Source organism: Dermochelys coriacea, chromosome 1 (genome assembly GCF_009764565.3).
Source record: "Dermochelys coriacea isolate rDerCor1 chromosome 1, rDerCor1.pri.v4, whole genome shotgun sequence".
NCBI lineage: Eukaryota > Metazoa > Chordata > Testudines > Dermochelyidae > Dermochelys > Dermochelys coriacea.
In genome coordinates, this window is record NC_050068.2 from 267,076,594 (window position 1) to 267,096,459 (window position 19,866).

The 19,866-nt window shown below is 38.8% G+C and overlaps 1 protein-coding gene across 6 annotated transcripts in view; it reads left to right on the forward strand.

Moving 5' to 3' along the window:
- Positions 1 to 19,866, forward strand: part of ANKS1B (ankyrin repeat and sterile alpha motif domain containing 1B) — a 740,833-nt gene that overhangs the window by 263,078 nt on the left and 457,889 nt on the right. For all 6 annotated transcript variants that reach the window (XM_043491651.1, XM_043491643.1, XM_043491691.1 and 3 more), the window contains exon 12: positions 7,058 to 7,194. In XM_043491651.1, the coding sequence (XP_043347586.1) occupies positions 7,058 to 7,194 (137 nt within the window). The remainder of the gene's footprint in view (positions 1 to 7,057; positions 7,195 to 19,866) is intronic.

Consider the following 19,866-nt stretch of genomic DNA (forward strand, 5'->3'; position numbering starts at 1 on the left):
GATACTTGTTAACATAGAATGAAGGTTGTACATATGTAATGTTGTCTGGAAACTACATTGTGCTGTTGTACAGCAGACTGGATATAGGCGAATACTTTAAAGACTGCTAAAGTCTAGTGATTACCAAGAGCAATCTCTGGAGGCTACTATCAACTCTGCTAAAGTAGACTAGGATGGCTGACTCAGATGACATATCTCTGGTTGCATTCGGAAATGGACTGCAAATAAAGCATACCTCATCTGTCAGCCACTAAAGTTCTGACAATGCTTTCAGAACAACAAAGTCTGTCTATATATGCACTTTGCAAAATATTGTACAGGGTAGAATTCAATGGCCCAGTCCTGCTCCCACTGCAGTAAAGGGGAGTTTTGCTATTAACATAAATATGAGCACAATCAGTCCTCAGTAACATCCTAGATTGTTCTCTTTGGGGTGCAGTTTGCTATAGAAGATCAATAGGATGTTCCATTTTTTAATGAATCATTGATGTAATCGAACATTTTGGCATCTATAATGACATTTTTTGCTCTTCATTCACCTTCTAGAAAGCTAACAACTAGAATACCGAAATAAGGAAAACGTGCAAGGTTATGAAATGTCAGTTGTAGACGGTGCAAACATGCCATGTAAATATGCAAAAGCCAATAGTAAACACTCATAATTCTGAGGTTACAAAAAACAAAAATAGGATAAATGTAGCATTGTTTTGGGAAGTTCTGTTAGGCATCTACTGCTTGCAGAGGCAGAGTACCAAAAGATTATTCAGGAAATAGTGTAAATGAACAATCATCTCTCATTAGTACTTAATGAGAGAGGTCTTTTCAGACCATTGTCTGGCACTGCTAGGGTTATGCAAATTTGAAAAAAATTGCAAGGTCTATTTTTGCAGGTAGGTGATGAGAGGAAATAAAAAGTTGATAATCATCACACCCAAACTCTCACAGATGATGCAGAAACAACTAACCAGACTCCCTGCTGCCACTGGAATGTACTTCACTAGTAATTAATTCCAAACACTATCTCAAAATAGCTACCAGATCCAATACCAAGCTAGTTATAGCTACAAGTGCTTTCAAGAAAACAGTTGCAGCTATATATTTACTATCCAACTCAGAACAATGCTAATTCAGGTTTAAGTACATAGAAAACAAAAGAAATTCAAGAGAACAAATGCATAAAGTTTAGCGCAACCTGTTCTTCCCATATATCAAGTTTAGCTACTCCCTGATTCCATGCCTGAGTCTTCAATGTGCTCTTTTTGCATTTTCTCGAGTAATGTTTCTCGTGTCTTTAGATCCTAAAATATGTAATTTGTCCCTATCTTTAATTCTGAGTTTTGTAGCCTGGAGGTAGCTATGCATTGGTGGGGGGTGAGGATTCACCTATGGGGTTCTGCTAAGGAAGGACAGCTTTTACGTCTGAAGCCCCACACTGGTGGAGTCTGCCTGGAGGAAATACTGCATCAGTGAAACTTCCACAAGTTTGGGAACTGCTTTGCCCAGTTTTGGGCTTGTACTTGCTGGCTCCAGCATCTTCAGTGGCTTGGGCCACTGTGCCTCCATTCCAAGGTGCTTACTATTGCTGGAAACAGCAGTCTGGCTTGCCTAATGGATCCCAAAGGATAAATCAAGCCTATGTTGTATGGGACTCCCACTTTTTTTTTTCAGATAAAACAAATTTTTAAATACAGCTATGTTTGAGTGCAGAATCCGGTTCTTTTTAATCACTGGTGCACTAAAGTCATCATTTTACTAATTTTTCCTTCATAGATGAATGCGCAATTCATGGATATCTATGGAAGCCTTCATTATTGAAGGGAGAGGTTTCATTTTAGCATTCACTGTGCTCTGCCAATGACTTCATAAAATAGTGGTAATTTCCTATAGCACTGTACAAATAATTGTGTTGAAAATCATTAAGATGAAAGTTTATGATAAAATCTTTTCAGAGCTGGTGTGGTTATTTTCTTCTTTTTATTTTTTTAAAAATGTTATGACTGCCTTTCTTCTGCAACATGCTGAGTTTCAGGAATATTTAATTTCTAAATCTAAAATTCAGAAGAGATTTAAATGTAGATAAACTATATATGGTCAGGTTTCAGAGTAGCAGCCGTGTTAGTCTGTATTCGCAAAAAGAAAAGGAGTACTTGTGGCACCTTAGCGACTAACAAATTTATTAGAGCATAAGCTTTCGTGAGCTACAGCTCACTTCATCGGATGCATTTGATGAAGTGAGCTGTAGTTCACGAAAGCTTATGCTCTAATAAATTTGTTAGTCTCTAAGGTGCCACAAGTACTCCTTTTCTTTTTGTATATATGGTCAGATTCACCAATATACTCTAGTTGTTTTACACAACTCCAGAGATAGTGTGACACAAAACAGCTGGAAACCTGCTACCAGCTAAACCATATTTACATATGATTTGTGTCACCAAAGCAGCACACCAGTTTACCTGGCACCAAGATGCTATATTTAAAAACATCAGTACAAAGCTGAGGAGAGTGTCTGATTTTAGCAATGTTGTTTGTCAAAAATTTACTGAATTGGTTAGGCACTTTTTTAAATGATATATTCAGGAATAGTCAAGTGCAGTACTGTGTTTTAGAAAGGGCCTAGTTTTCTGCTTGGCACTGGCATACTTGTTGCCTGCTTAATAATAATTAACAATATAATAAATAGGCACTATATGAGTGCAATGCTGTCTATCATTTGGTTATCCTAAAATACTTGGCAAAGATGAGAACCACCTACTGGGTCAGGAGATTTTAAATGTACAGTTGTTCCCCCACGTACATAAAAATAAATAACTGCTGCTGTATAAATTACATTGATACTTTGTGTACTACTGTTCATACAATAAGTTTTCTTTCTTCTAATATTGTAGCACATTAAAGGACACAGGCATCAGTGAATTCATGTTTTAATTGAAGTTGTAAGGTCTGGTTTCCACGTGCCTGATTTCTTTATAATTCTATAAACCATTAATTTATTGATGTTTCCTTTTCATATGTAACAGTACATTTATATAGCAAAGGGAGAACAACATAGTTTGCAGCTGTAATAAAGAAGGCAAGCTATTTCTGATTTTTGTCATTCTGCCTTTTATAATTTTGGGGGGAAAACTGTAAATTTTCCTAGATATAAGCAACCCTAGTATGTATAAACACTAAGCAGTCACCACTAGCATGAATGAGATCTTCATTCCCTTCCATGACTTTTATTTCCTGTTGATCTCCTGGTAGCCTGTAAACTCTAGAAAAAGGTCAGAAATATTTCTCATATTGTTTATCATACTAGTAATAATAAGTATGTTCCATCTTCAGTTAGATCTTTGGAGATAGTGGCCAAGATTTTCAAAAGACTGAGTGCCTATATGTCTGCTCCTAAATTGCTCAAGAATATGAGAGCTGATGGGTACTTTTGAAAATCAAGCACAACTTATTTAGGTACTTCAATATGAATATAGAAGCTCAACTGTAGCATCCATTTTGGCACCCGAAGAAACATCCAGCTAAATATTAAACACTATTAGAAGGGCATTAAATTAAATACGCCACATAATCCAAGTTTTATTTTATCCTAAAGGTCATTGTGTATTTGAACGGATTTTGCAACAATTTGAATCGCTTTGGGTATTTATCTTGCAATTGTGTAAATGAAAGGTATGGATGAAGAAATTAACTCCCAACCTTCTTGTCTTATGAAAAGATTAGTTATAGTGTTAATTCTTGTATGTTTACTTTGTTAGAGACACGTTAGTGTATACTGAGAATTAAACTAATTCTTTATATGAACAAGATACCTGGATGACCATATTAATTATGTCTCAAAACTGTGAACTAGGGAGCAGAGAAGATTAGTGTCCCCACCTTTCTGCTGTTACATAGAACAAACTGAGGTCATACGGTAACTGTGTTGACATAATACATTTACACTTCTGTAACACTTAGCATCGCAGAAGCATTTGACTGTCCTTCCTGACATTCTGCTTTAAAAAAGCAGTATTCAAAAATCAAGGTAATCCAGATTAAGTGGATTAAAAACTGGTTAACTGACAGATCTCAAAGTAATTGTAAAAGTGGAATAATCATCCTGTGGGAGAGTTTCTAATTGGGTTCCACAGGAATTTGTTCTTGGTCCTGTTCAATATTTGTATCAATGATCGGAAGAAAATATGAAATAATTGCTGGAAAAATTCCCACATAATGATGGAGATAGATCAGTTATACATATAGATCTGGACTGGCTGGTAAAGTGGGTTTATTTGAACAACATGCTTTTTACCACAGCCAAGTGCAAGTTGTATATGTAGGAGCAAAGAATGTAGGTCATAATTACTTGAGTGGAGACAGTATCCTGGAATGCAGTGACACAGAAAAGGATTTAGGGATAATGGTAGGTAACCAACTGAATATGAGCCCCCTAGTGTAATTCTGTAGTTTAGAGGGCAAATGTAATCCTTTGGTACACAAACCTGGGAATATCAAGGAGGAGTAGGAAAGTAGCATTACCCCTATATATGGTATTAATGAGACCATTACTGGAATACCATGTCCAGTTCTGGTATCCACGCTTCAGAAAGGTTGTAGAAAAATTGGAAAGGGTTCAGAAAAAAGTTGCAAGAATAATCTGAGACATGGAAAATGTGCCTCATAGTGAGAGACTTAAGAAGCTCAATCTATTTGTTTTTTTCCAAGAGAAGGTTAAGAGGTTATTTGGTTATGGTCTACAAGTATTTAAGTGGGCAAGAGATTTCTGAGAGTAGATGACGCTTTAATGTATCAGTAAAAGACATAACTAGATCAGGTGGTCGGATGCTGAAGCTTTCTAAAAGAATGCTATATCAAACAGAAGTTATGGACTTGATGCAGAAATTAGTGGATGAGATTCTATGGTATGTGTTATGGAGAAGGTGGATTAGATCATAATGGTCCTTTCTCTTCTTAATTTCTGAATCACATCATATGGCTAAATTCTGTGCTAACACATGCACTCCGGTGCAACAACTCAGTGAAATTAATAGGACTGCCTGGGATGTAAATCAGCAACAACAACAACAAAAATATTTGTTTGAACTATCTGAGCATATGTTTATATATGCTCTTGTTTTAGCATTATTTTTTAATAATTTTGGTTATTATTTTTAATGTAAGAAAATATTTTATGGGGCATATTCTCAGCTCTGCTTCTCTTCCTTTGTTCTGCTCATGTGTCACAAAAGGAGCAAAAAATGACCACAAGCCCCTAACATGAGGGAGTTCATAGTGGGCACTGATCAGAAATGGCTTCTATGACACCCTACCTGTGAAAGCTAGTGTGTTAGGGTAGGGAGAGAACGTGACTGGCGCATGGATTATCCACTGGAGATTACAGGAATGCATGCTTGGGGACCATTGGCAGCTGGTGCATGCTAGAACAGCCCCTAGACTACTATAACTTTTCCTGGAACTGGTAGAGAATCAGACACCAATAACTGGCTCACTGTCAGTTTAGTCTCTGGCTGCCAGCCCACTTTCCACTGGATGCAGCAGAGTCTGGCCCTACTATTTCAAGGGTAAATTGCTTCCTTTTGTCTTGAATTGCTGCACTGAAATTTATATTAGTTTGAATGTATTTACAGTTAGGGCTTTCATTAAAAAAACTACCTAAAAATATTTTCTTTGGTCCTATTCCCAACAAACAGAAAGGGAAAATAAATTAGAGCATTATAATTATGCAATAATTTATATTACAAAAGAAAATTAATTCAAGGCTTTTTATTATTAATGAAACTGCATACCATATACTTAAACTAGAAAATATCTTTGCTATAGTTGAATTGGTAATGATTCTCTCTCTTTGATGGAGAAAACCCATGTGGTACATCATTATTGGTCATCTGATGGTGGGTCATACAGTGAAAATAAAAAGCTGTTCACAATAAGGACATTGTTTATAAGAAACAACTACATATCTGATGCTTTATTCCCTTGAGAAAGGACAGAGGGTCTGAAATATTGAGCTGTTGGGTTTTTTCAGGGTGCTTGCATAATTGAAATACATGGTTTGTAGAATTTAGTATCTAAGAATATAAGGTATTCCAATAAACACAAAAGGGCCTGATTCTTATCTACACTACTTCCAATTTATGCTGCTCTGGCAGTGTAAAGAAGATTTAAAGTGGGAATACTATATTATTGCTCACTTCAAGGCCCCTTGCATGACTACAGTGGTGTAAACTGACTTTATTGGAAGTGAGGAATCAGACCCTAGAGAGTGCACAGGTTTTACATATACTGTAGGCCTGAAGATTGCTTTTCACTGCTCTGGCCCTGTAAAGCAGATTTTAAGTAGGGGTAAATTACGTTTACACTCACTTTAAGGCCAGAGCAAGGTAAAGGTGCTTTAGTGTAATTAAGAATCAGGCCCTATATGTATTTATCTTCCTAGAAATGTATTATTACATCTCTCCCCTACTCATCTAACAGGATACATACTTTGATGTGTATATTTTCAGTGGTGTGTCTGTAACATTAATATACCCTAACCCACAGGAGCATATGGGCCTCAGTCCAACATAGCACTTAATCATGTACTTAATTTTAAGCATGTGTGTAGTTACATTGACTCCTGTGGGACTGCACAAATGCTTTAAATTAGGCACATGTTTAAGTACTTTACTGAATTGGTGCCTTGATTGTCTTATTACAGCAAAGCTGACTGAAAAGCAATATGACCAGCAGTTGATATTTAACCTTAGATTATTCTGATTATAAAAGCAGTATTAGGAACTGTAATGAGTAATTCAGAAAAATGAATTAAATAATACTTTTTCATTTTGTGTGCACTAATATTTAGGTACCATAGGGGGTGATATATACCAGCTTAAATGGAAAAAAATATATACTAAAAATATAGGATAAATACACAGTATTTTCCTCACTGTCTGTGCTGAACAATGTTAATTTTTCAAAGTTGAAATATTATTCTGTTTTCAAAAGTATTTTCTGATTTTAAAAGACATATACTGTTCTAGAATATGTAGTAGGTTCATCAAAATGCTGTTTTTATTCACAGATAATGCACCTCAGGTAGCAATTACTGCACCAGGAACTGGTAACCATAGAAATAGCTCTACAGGCCCAACACCTGACTGCTCTCCTCCATCACCAGACACTGCACTTAAAAATATAGTAAAAGTTATACGCCCTCAGGTAGGTCATCAGAATAAACTCTCTTGTTAATTGTTTCTGATTCTGTGAACAGTTGACCGTGTGTGCATGTACTCTGTCTCTAATAAGGACCTTTTGAATATATAAATGTAGATAATTAAAAAAATGGAGAAACTGAGACATCCAAAATATTTTCTGAACTCAGAAAAAGTTCTTGGTTATACATGGGGAAATTAAAACCTCTGGGAATATGGTCAGAGAGATGTACAATGTCTTAAAATAATTATACAACTATTTCTTGTAACAAAATTAATGACAAATAAATTTTTTGTTTAATGTTAGCGCTTTATTTGGTTTATCTGCCTTTAGTTTTCCTCCAAGTTTTTGTTCTCTTTTTATTCTTTTTTCAGGTCTCCTTCCCTCACTATACTTCTGTCCTCTTGATTCCTTTTGGACATTATTTATTTTACTTTCTCTTATATTATTGTTGAGTCCATATAACTTTAAACTTTTCCACATATTTCTAATTCTGTGTATAGAATAGACAAAAGAGTCTTATACAGGCTTAACACTATAGTACCTAATATTTTCCAGTAGGACATTAAGCAACGTGACTAACATCAGTCACAAGTTATTTGTTTGTTCTCTCATCCTTTCTTCAGGAAGAGAAGCATATGCAGTGGTGTGTCTTGTTTTGGTTATTTTAATTTTTTTTAAGACACATGTTCCTATATATCTGTTAAAGAAGGCAAGGTCAAAGAAATGTCTTATATTTTGAGTAGAAGGTGATGAGGTTTGTGATAGTCTTTTAGTTCTTGGAGAATTCACTCCACAGGCTGGAGCCAGCTCCTCCCCCCCCAGATTCTGTCTCCCACACGGATGAGCTTTGCCCTTATTGTAGGGGATTCTGTTGTGCCAGAGAGCAAAGTTGTTGAGTACAGTCTTCATCCCAGAGCGTTAGGTGTCTGTTAGCTAACCTGGGCCCAGGCAATGCAGTGCCATGAAAATAAGAACCTAGACTTTGAACTTGATTCAGTAGTCCATGGGAAACTTGTGGAGAGACCAGAGAGGCTGAAGACTTCATGCCAAGGTATATCGTCACATTGCTATAGTCCAACTGCGAGGTAACACAGACATGAATAACTGAGTCCAGGTCAGAAAAAGAAAAGGAGTACTTGTGGCACCTTAGAGACTAACAAATTTATTAGAGCATAAGCTTTCGTGAGCTACAGCTCACTTCATCGGATGCATTTCGTGAGCTGTAGCTCACGAAAGCTTATGCTCTAATAAATTTGTTAGTCTCTAAGGTGCCACAAGTACTCCTTTTCTTTTTGTGAATACAGACTAACACGGCTGCTACTCTGAAATGAGTCCAGGTCATCATCCACCAGGATGAAATTGAGTCTCCTAACCAACTGCTGCTATGTGAGATAAGAGTTTAGCATCAGCAAGGAATCCAAGATTATTCTTAACCTATGGACTAAACTGATCAATTGTGACTTGATACCTTCAACCAAAGGAGATTGTACCATGGCTGCAAACTTTGCAACATGTTTCCCTCTACCACCAGCATCACTTTTTTCTTGCTTGGGTTCAGCTTCAGCCAGCTGTTCTTCATCCATGAGTTGATGCCATCCAAACATTTTCCCTTGATGGTAGTGGTGTGGTTGTATGTGGTGAAAGATAGGTAGAACTGTGTGTCATCTGCATATTGGTACCACTTCAGTTGTTTGACCAATTCACCTAGTGGCTGCACATAGATGTTGAAAAGGACTAGAGAGACAGTTGATCCTTGTTGGACTCCATGGTGAGGGTCTAGTGGTAGAGGTGAAGTTTCTCATCAGTACTCATTGAATGCATGCCTCCAGGAATGACTCAAACCATATTAACACATTACTCTGCACCATTGCCACCTCTCACATGAGAAGCAGTTGACATGGTTGACAGTGTCAAATGCTGCAGATAGGTCCAGAAGGATGAGAATGGATGTCTACTCTCCATCCACTGACAGCTGGAGATCATCCATTAGTGCCACTATCGCAGTTTCAGTTCCATGTTCCAGCCTGAATCCAGATTATACTATGTCTAGAATATTATCTTCTTGGCCTTTTTTGCCTTTTCCCAATTGTCTCCCCCCTTTTCTATTTCTGTAGGCTCTCTCTCTTACTCTATCTCTCCCCCTCTACCTCACAGTTCTATTGAAGTACCTTCTTCCCTCTTAGTTGTTTTTTCTAGTAGGAGGCAGGCAGACAGGCACTGGAAATACTGTTGGAAAAAGTTGTTGTGTGATAGTTCATTGAAAATAGCATTTAAAAATCAGTTTTCATCATGATATTGCCAACAGATGGACCCAGAACACTGAATGGTGATGTTCTTGAACTAGATCATCTTGAATAGCGTTCATAGGGACTCGGGGAGGAGTTGTTTGGATTTAAATCAGACCCATTTACGCACTCTCAGTGTATATGGCATCAGCGCTGCTGTCATCCTACTCCAGAAACAAAGGGGTTATGGTCAGAACCTCATCATTCTTGTTAGAATGGACAGTCAAAATAATTTTAACATAATATTTAGCCACCCTTTTTGCTATGTAGAACACTTCAATAGTAGGAAGTATGTAACCTATTGGTCAGTGTGTATTTATGTGTCTGCCTCTGTGCCCAATCCACCATGGAGATGGATCTGTTACAGCTCTCAGCTCCCCTTCCCCTTTTCTTTCCCGTATCTCCCTTAGATCCCTATCTGCTATGTCCCCCAACCCTTCCTTTATCTTTCCATTTAGCTAGTCTCCTCCCAACAAAACCCTACCCTAAGAATTTTTTAAAAAGAAATTGTAGAACTAACATGATGTTTGCAAAACATCAATCTGTTAATTCTGGTTTATATTTACTCCCTTTCCTCTGCCCTTTGTCTGTCTTGTCTATTAAGACTGCAAGCTCTTTTGAGCAGGAACTATTACTCTGACTGTACAGTGCCTGTCTTGGTTGGCCTCTAGGCACTATCATAATACAAATAAATAATAATGATAATATATAATACACACAGATGAATTCATTTTAGGGGTATATTTTGTTACCTGCTAGGGCCCCTTTACACCATTCCGACAGAGTAGAGAGGTTTTAAGGGGAACAGAAATAGCCCGCAGGGAACAGCCCCCACACAAAAGTGAACTAAACTGCTATACCACTTTTTTCCTCTTCTCTGTCCAGCATAGTGACATACCAGGGGACTGACTGGATGGGACAGCGAGTGCTAGAATGTAAAGTTATCTGGCTGTTTTGGGCTATCGAGCTCCCCCAACCCCTGCACTCAGAGCTGCTTTGTCCTTTTGCAAAGGCATACATCTGCCTCTGTCTTCTAGGACTCCACTTTTCCACTACCCACCCAATCCCTTCTGGATCCTCGCTTCCTTCATATTCCACTGCCTTCCCAAGTCCTCCATTCCCTCTATAAACCTTCCCTTTAAGGCTCTTTTATTTCTGTTAGACCCCAGGCTACAGACAGGCTCCCTACACAGAAAGTTAAGAAGCTGCCTCTGATATGTGAGGGCAGCAGAAGACAGCATCTCACGGATTCCTCTGCCTGCATACCCAGGCGCTGTGGAGGCCCTGATTTTCCTCAGAATCAAGCTTTTCTGGTTTTCCAATTTTCACCATAATCAATAGGCTTATGCCCCTTGATATCTCGAACATGCTTTGAAATTGATTCAAAGTTATCATGTTACATACGAACAAACAGAAAAATGGTATGAAGTTCAGCGTATCATGGAGTGAAGGTGAGATCCGTGATTTTTTTTTCTTCATTTTATTCAGACAAATTTTGCCATGGTCTAACTCCATCAAGAATTATTTTGATTACTAAACTTTAGCCTGGAAAAGGAAGTACAATTCCTATTCATGAGTTTTGCTTCTATGAAACACCAAGCTGTCACTCTGGAGTGTTCCTCTCACTCTGGAGTTACTCACAGTCCTTTGTGCTGAAAGGAATGATTGGAAACATTTTTTATAAAATGCCATGTGACATCAGAGTTTTGAATATGAATGTTTAATATTTTTGTGTTTCATAGCACATAATTGCTGGTTTCCAAACACTATTGGAGTGATTCTGTAAGTGAACAAAATCCCACTTTTGGAAACACCTTTGTAAAACTGCCATAACATAGCTTTTTGTTTTGTCTGCTTGATTTTATTTGAACCCCTTATTCTTTTATTTTCAACTTCAGTTTTGTTAGAGTGATAGGAGCTCTTGAACCTGATTCTCATTTACACTGAGCCCCCCTTACACTACTCTGGCAGTGTAAGAATCCCTTAAAATGGTCGTAAATTACATTTATGCCCACTTCAAGACTTTCTGATACTGGCAGAGTAGTGTAAAGGGGCTCTGTTTAGACTACGATTTAAAGGTGTGTTGTTAGATTGTGAAAGATAGCTTGATCTAAATAACACCTTCTAAAGTCTTATGTGCATTAGTCAGCACACTGAACAAAGTACTCTGGATTTACAAAAAGAAAAGGAGTACTTGTGGCACCTTAGAGACTAACAAATTTATTAGAGCATAAGCTTTCATGAGCTACAGCTCACTTCATCGGATGCATTTGGTGGAAAAAACAGAGGAGACATTTATATACACACACAGAGAACATGAAACAATGGGTTTATCATACACACTGTAAGGAGAGTGATCACTTAAGATAAGCCATCACCAGCAGCGGGGGGGGAGGGGGGAAAGGAGGAAAACGTTTCATGGTGACAAGCAAGGTAGGCTAATTCCAGCAGTTAACAAGAATATCAGAGGAACAGTGGGGGGTGGGATGGGGGGGAGAAATACCATGGGGAAATAGTTTTACTTTGTGTAATGACTCATCCATTCCCAGTCTCTATTCAAGCTTAAGTTAATTGTATCCAGTTTGCAAATTAATTCCAATTCAGCAGTCTCTCGTTGGAGTCTGTTTTTGAAGCTTTTTTGTTGAAGGATAGCCACTCTTAGGTCTGTAATCGAGTGACCAGAGAGATTGAAGTGTTCTCCAACTGGTTTTTGAATGTTATAATTCTTGACGTCTGATTTGTGTCCATTCATTCTTTTACGTAGAGACTGTCCAGTTTGGCCAATGTACATGGCAGAGGGGCATTGCTGCACATGATGGCATATATCACATTGGTAGATGCGCAGGTGAACGAGCCTCTGATAGTGTGGCTTATGTGATTAGGCCCTATGATGTGGACAGAGTTGGCCACGGGCTTTGTTGCAAGGATAGGTTCCTGGGTTAGTGGTTCTGTTGTGTGGTTGCTGGTGAGTATTTGCTTCAGATTGGGGGGGCTGTCTGTAAGCAAGGACTGGCCTGTCTCCCAAGATCTGTGAGAGTGATGGGTCATCCTTCAGGATAGGTTGTAGATCCTTGATGATGCGTTGGAGAGGTTTTAGTTGGGGTCTGAAGGTGATGGCTAGTGGCGTTCTGTTATTTTCTTTGTTGGGCCTGTCCTGTAGTAAGTGACTTCTGGGTACTCTTCTGGCTCTGTCAATCTGTTTCTTCACTTCAGCAGGTGGGTATTGTAGTTTGCATGATAGAGATCTTGTAGGTGTTTGTCTCTGTCTGAGGGGTTGGAGCAAATGCGGTTATATCGTAGAGCTTGGCTGTAGACAATGAATCGAGTGGTATGATCTGGATGAAAGCTAGAGGCATGTAGGTAGGAATAGCGGTCAGTAGGTTTCCGATATAGGGTGGTGTTTATGTGACCATTGCTTATTAGCACCGTAGTGTCCAGGAAGTGGATCTCTTGTGTGGACTGGTCCAGGCTGAGGTTGATGGTGGGATGGAAATTGTTGAAATCATGGTGGAATCCTCAAGAGCTTCTTTTCCATGGGTCCAGATGATGAAGATGTCATCAATGTAGCGCAAGTAGAGTAGGGGCATTAGGGGACGAGAGCTGAGGAAGCGTTGTTCTAAGTCAGCCATAAAAATGTTAGCATACTGTGGGGCCATGCGGGTACCCATCGTAGTGCCGCTGATTTGAAGGTATACATTGTCCCCAAATGTGAAATAGTTATGGGTGAGGACAAAGTCACAAAGTTCAGCCACCAGGTTAGCCGTGACAGTATCGGGGATACTGTTCCTGACGGCTTGTAGTCCATCTTTGTGTGGAATGTTGGTGTAGAGGGCTTCTACATCCATAGTGGCTAGGATGGTGTTTTTAGGAAGATCACCAATGGACTGTAGTTTCCTCAGGAAGTCAGTGGTGTCTCGAAGATAGCTGGGAGTGCTGGTAACGAAGGGCCTGAGGAGGGAGTCTACATAGCCAGACAATCCTGCTATCAGGGTGCCAATGCCTGAGATGATGGGGCGTCCAGGATTTCCAGGTTTATGGATCTTGGGTAGCAGACAGAATACCCCAGGTCGGGGTTCTAGGGGTGTGTCTGTGCGGATTTGTTCTTGTGCTTTTTCAGGGAGTTTCTTGAGCAAATGCTGTAGTTTCTTTTGGTAACTCTCAGTGGGATCAGAGGGTACTGGCTTGTAGAAAGTGGTGTTGGAGAGCTGCCTAGTAGCCTCTTGTTCATACTCCGACCTATTCATGATGACGACAGCACCTCCTTTGTCAGCCTTTTTGATTATGATGTCAGAGTTGTTTCTGAGGCTGTGGATGGCACTGTGTTCTGCATGGCTGAGGTTATGGGGTAAGCGATGCTGCTTTTCCACAATTTCAGCTCGTGCACGTCGGCGGAAGCACTCTATGTAAAAATCCAGGCTGCTGTTTCGACCTTCAGGAGGAGTCCACCCAGAATCCTTCTTTTTGTAGTGTTGGCAGGAAGGTCTCTGTGGGTTAATATGTTGGTCAGAGGTGTGTTAGAAATATTCCTTGAGTCTGAGACGTCGAAAATAGGATTCTAGGTCACCACAGAACTCTATCATAGAGCCCAGATTCCAGTTGAGATAGGAAGTCTAAACTGCAATTAAACAGCCCTTCAACTTGAGCCCTGAGAGCTTGAATCAACACTAGCCAGCTGCAGGTTTTTAGTTGCCGTGTAGACATACCCTAGGTGAGCCACATTTTCTCGTAATAGTGTCTCTATAATGTTCCAAGACACAGATGTAAGGATCAACCATCTCACCATCTCCTTTTGTGAATTTGTTTTTCTTGGCCTAGCCATTTATTTGTGGAGTCTTGGGCAATAATCATGAATTTCAATTCTGAACTCTCAGGGAAACCTTTTAAAATTCTTATTAATTATAATGTATTGACTGCTTTTTCTCTTCATGTCTTGCTAAGGTGGGTTTCATGTGGCTAACTGCAGTTATGGTTTTTGATGTCCAAAGTTGGACTATTTTAAAAATGTCTCAGGCATTATCTTCTGTGAATAAATGCTCATTTTATGTGAACAGGATTGTTCCTTGACATTGTTGTCAGTGATCTGGTATTTAATGAGTGGGGGTTTGGGGAGGGATGGGATGGCGGAATGAATTTCAGTATGCCTTCCTCTCACACTTGTGGCTTCTATTGCTCAACTCCCAAATAACCTCCTAGAAGAATTCTTTTTAACATCTTCTGTTCTGCTGATTTTGGAAGTACTGTCTTTAAAAGAATGGTAATCTCATACACGAGCAGCAAATGGTGAACAAGGGTCTAGGAGCAATGTGGAGGTAGTTTAGGTCTTTAGAGGAGAAAGCAAATTATTTCAGTCACTGTAGAGCCTCTCCGGCTCACACGAGTGGCATTGATTTACATTTGCAGAGGAAATTGGATCCAAATGTTTTACAGGTAGATTCCTCCCCACTCACAAAAGCACGCTGTAGAAAGGTCTTTAAAAATGGCTGTGGGTAGGCAAAGGAGACATTAGAATCCCAGAAGACCATTTTCCCTCAAAAATTATAGCTAAAGCCTAAGGACTTGATCATGCTTTATGACACTATACACATTACCAGCTATGCTGGGAAATGACTTACCATGCTTTTCCATCAATATGTAGTAAGTCATTTTTAAGATACAGCAATCGTCATTAATCTGTTTTACAGTATAGCTTAGAGGTCCAAACTGAAACTGGAGTCCCATAGAGCTATGTGGTAGAAGAAAGGAACTATTATTTACCCTATTTTACAGATTGGAAACTGAGGCTCACAGAGATTAAGTGACTTATCTAATGTCACACAAGTAGTCTGTGGTACAGTTTATGACACAGCCAACATTTCAGCTGAAAGAGTATGGGTTGTATCTCAAAGATTTTTTGAGATGTTAGCAGCCAGTTTCACAATTTTATTAACAGGTAAACCATGAAGATCAATGTCACTGTCTCCCAGCACCCCCTCAAAAATTCCTAGTAAATGTGTAATATAGCTATGATTTTTTTCTAACATTGAGTCAGGGTTACTTGCAGGCAAAGCTGCTGCAAAGAAAACTGGTGTTCACATTTTTTTTTTGCTTGTTTCTTGCACTTTTTTTTTTTTTTTAAAGAACATAATTTGTTAGATACTGCTCTGGTGCCTCAGGCTGGTCATCCCATCCTCAGCATTACTCATCTCCACTGATTTCAACTTCCTTTAAAAAAAAAAAGGAGTACTTGTGGCACCTTAGAGACTAACAAATTTATTAGAGCATAAGCTTTTGTGAGCTACAGCTCACTTCATCGGATGCATTTGGTGGAATGCATCCGATGAAGTGAGCTGTAGCTCACGAAAGCTTATGCTCTAATAAATTTGTTAGTCTCTAAGGTGCCACAAGTACTCCTTTTCTTTTTGCGAATACAGACTAACACGGCTGCTACTCTGAAACTTCCTTTAAGAGATCGATCAAAAATCATAACAGAATAGCAGGGGACAGTTAAGAAAACCTTGTGAAATATCCAGTGGAACAGCACTACACATGTGTGGAAATACTCTACTGCCAGCAGACCCATTAATAAGGCATTTCATATCACAAGAAAGAAAGAAAGAAATCTACAAAGGGCCAAGTTCTGTGAGATGCTGAGTACTCCCTGCAAAGTGCTGAGCATCCCAGATTCCCATTAATGTCAAGGTACTTAGCATCTTGCCCGATAGATCCAAAGTCTAGGCATGGATTTAGGGTACATCTCCACTGGAATGAAAGACCCACAGCTGGCCCAGTTCAGCTGACTTGGGCTTGCAGGGCTAAAAATTGCAGTGTCACATTCAGGCTCAGGCTGGAGCCTGGGCTCTGGGACCCTTCCCCCTCACAGGTCCCAAAGATAAAGTTCCAAACCAAACCCAAAAATCTGCACTGCAATTTTACAGTTCCACAGCCCAAGCCTGGTGAGCCCGAGTCAGCTGACCCAGGCCAGTCATGGGTGTTTAATTGCTGTTGACATAGCTTTAGTTCCTGATTCTCAGACAGTTGTATTTGTTTATATGGAATTATTTTTAAACCTGAAGTATTTATCCAAATCTACTGGGAATAGTTCAAAACCTTCCTTATCCTAGTAATACTGAAAGCAAGAGCGCTTTATGAAAAATAGTCAAAAAAGAAATAACAGGTATGCTATTAATGTCTATTTAAAAAGCTAACAAATCATATACATATGATTGCAAGTAGAACAAAAAAAACCTTCGTTAGTATTCTAAAAATATGTAAACGAGTGATACATGTTTAGAATGAAAAGTATACTTTATAATATAGTTAGTGAGGAGAAGGCTGATAATATCTCCAGAGCAGAATATTTAGAAATCCTTGTTTAGATACTCAGTTACTACTTAACACCATTAACTAAAATATTATTAATCGTGCACATTGTAATAGACCTTTTCTTTTGACAACTCATTACAAAATATTATTCCAATTAGATGATTTTAATTAGAGCTGAGCAAATATGAAAATAAAAACATCTGTTCAATACACAATAGTGATGAAAAAAGAAAACGAGCTGTTTGACTGCATTAAAGATTTGATCCACCCCTGCTTCAGCAAGGAATTTAAGCACATATCTAAGTTTAAGCATGTGAATAATCCTCACAATTAGTAGTGATTTGTTTAGAGAATATTGTTTCTAAATAGATACTTTTCTCTTGTTGAAGCTGAATTGCCTCTCTGGAGCTGTCCTGTAGTTTTAGTTTTCTAATTCAGTATGTACATAAGAGTCAGAGGAATTCAGAGTTATTCATATCTCTATTTACAGTATATGGGCCCATGCTTGTGCAGTACTGAACATCCTCAACTCTTTGGAGTCTATGATAGTTGAGGATCAGGCCTGTTATAGATAAATGGTTGAAAAGTGGATCGCAGAATATGTAAAAGCCTCAATGAATAATTCAATAAACATTTTTCAGTGAATATAGTGCACATACAGTTTGTGAATATGGCACTTTCCATAATCTCAGAGGCTAAAGATCCACTGTTAATACTAATCCCATCCTTTCAAAGGAACCAATACCCACAAAAATGCAACAGCTTTAGTGCATCAGAACAAAGTGGGTGTCACAGGAGGTATAGATAGTACAACCTAGTGGTTGGAGCCAGGAGTCTATCTTAGTGGTCAGAACAGCACCAAAAGGAAGAACGAAAGGCATAGCCAGGAGGCAAGCCAGGGGTCAGAGCCAGGAGTTCAGACATAGGCAGGGACTAGGGCTGGAGCAGAACTAGCAAGAATAAGGGCCAGCCAAGAAGCAGGCCTAGTACAGATATAAACGTGGAATACATAGAGCAGCCAGGGTGCTGCTGTTGCTACAGAGTTTAAATGATGATCTGTTGGCTCTTCTGACCAACTGGGGAGCACAGTCAGTTTGAGAGCGTTTATTGGGCCCAGCTGAGCTCACTGGGTTGCCAGACACTGAGTCTGGAGGCAGCTGAGTTCCTGACAGTGGGAGAGCTGCAGTAGGTGTTGTACCTCAGAACTCATTGCTGCTCGCTGGCTGAAATTAAGAAATGAGAATTGGGGCCCAAGGAAGAGGAGAGAAGCATCATACGTACCCTCCTTCACTCCCAACTACTGGTGTCAAGCAAAGTGGTGGTCTGAGATAAAGCAGGGGAGGAGGGAAGAACAGCACAGCTGATTGCTGACATTTGGTTACCTCATCCAGCAGAGGAGTCAGGAAGAGGAGCTAGGATAACAAAGAGAAGAGGCACTGTGAATGCGCAAGAACAGAAAGCCTGGTGGATACACCATGCACGCAGCAATACACAAAGGGACAATGGCAGCTGTGCCATCGTTGTGTGTATCAATAACTTTCAAATGTCTCAGGAAGTATGCTAACACACTGTCAGGCCATCCTGAGGAAGTGTGGACCAGCTGAATAAGCAGCATGCAGGAGGTCACCTTGTATTAATTCAGAATCTCTTTAGTAGAAACAGAAGTCACTAGGAATCTTTTGATTAGCAATAAAATTAAATAAATTAAGTTTGAGTTTATTGTCTTTATAGTAGAAAATAATTTTATGGTTAAAGTAATGCAAACATTTATTTATCCTTCTTTCATTTTTTAAAAATTCCCATGATGTTATGAGGTTTCTGTTGTAGCTCCTTGGGACATATTTGCTGCTAAATACAGTATAATTATTGCCTGCTGCTCCTGAATTAAGATATTAGACAAAAAATCAAGATTATCAGTATGAATGCTGAAACTTACTGCTTTTTTATCTTTAATTTTAGTCATTTATAATTTGAGATATGAAATTGTAATAGCCATAGCCATGAAAACATTAATGTAGATAATTATAATGACAGTGTTTCTTCTACATGTTCATTTATTTTGATGTTTGAAGAGCTAGTTATCTTGGGAGACTGATAATAGGACAATCAAGTCTTTCCAACTCTAGATTACTAGTTTGAATCAAACCCAGTTCAGTAGTGACTAAAAGTTGTTGCCATCTGATTATTTGATGCTCTCAGTCCAGATCCTGATAAGCAGATGTACAATTAATACACAGCTGGCACTCTTGTTGCTGTTAATATCGGTAATTAGGCTGAGAATGAAACAGGCATGTTGAGCCTTCCAAGTCAAAATTGAGTTTCATGGGAAGCACAGGTGTGAAGCCTGAACTGTCACTGCCTATGTTGTACCTGTTCTTTGGGTAAATGTGAGTATTCTCTAGCTTCTGTGGTAATTCAGCACTTTTCATGAGCAAAAATTTCATTTTATGATTTACTTTGTATTTAAATAGCAAGGTTTGCAATCTACCACTTTTCTTTATTTTTCATCTTACAAAATGCACATCTTTTTATAATGTAAGGAAATATGATACTGCTATTTAATAGATAATTTGAGAAACCATTATGGCTAGTATACTTGCCTCCTCCAAGGGATCATAAACCTATAGATGGCTCTAAACTGAGAAGGGAGAACCAATTTAGATATTTGAATTTGTAACTGTTCTGTGTTGCTATTTTTTAGCATGTGAAATATTTTGGATCAAAAAGCTACAGAAAATTGACTGTTTCATTTTGGACTGATGTCTTAACAAGGTTGTGATGTACATATGAAAAAGGGTGTCTAGACTTTCATTGTTTCTCCACCACTGCAATCTATAAATGAAAAAAAATATATTTTTAAAGATATATTCTAGTTCATACAGGAACTAATTCAGGGAAGTCCTATGGACTGTGTTGTTCAGCCTTTCCCCTGAGGTCACGCCTCATGACACCAATATTTTGACACCTGCAGAGGAGCTTATAGGCCATCAGTTTTCTCATAAAGAGAAATTTTGGCAGTTTTTAATTGCAGCAGATAAGGCTACCCTGTCAGTTTTCATTCTCAGTACTTCTGCTCTGACTTAACTTT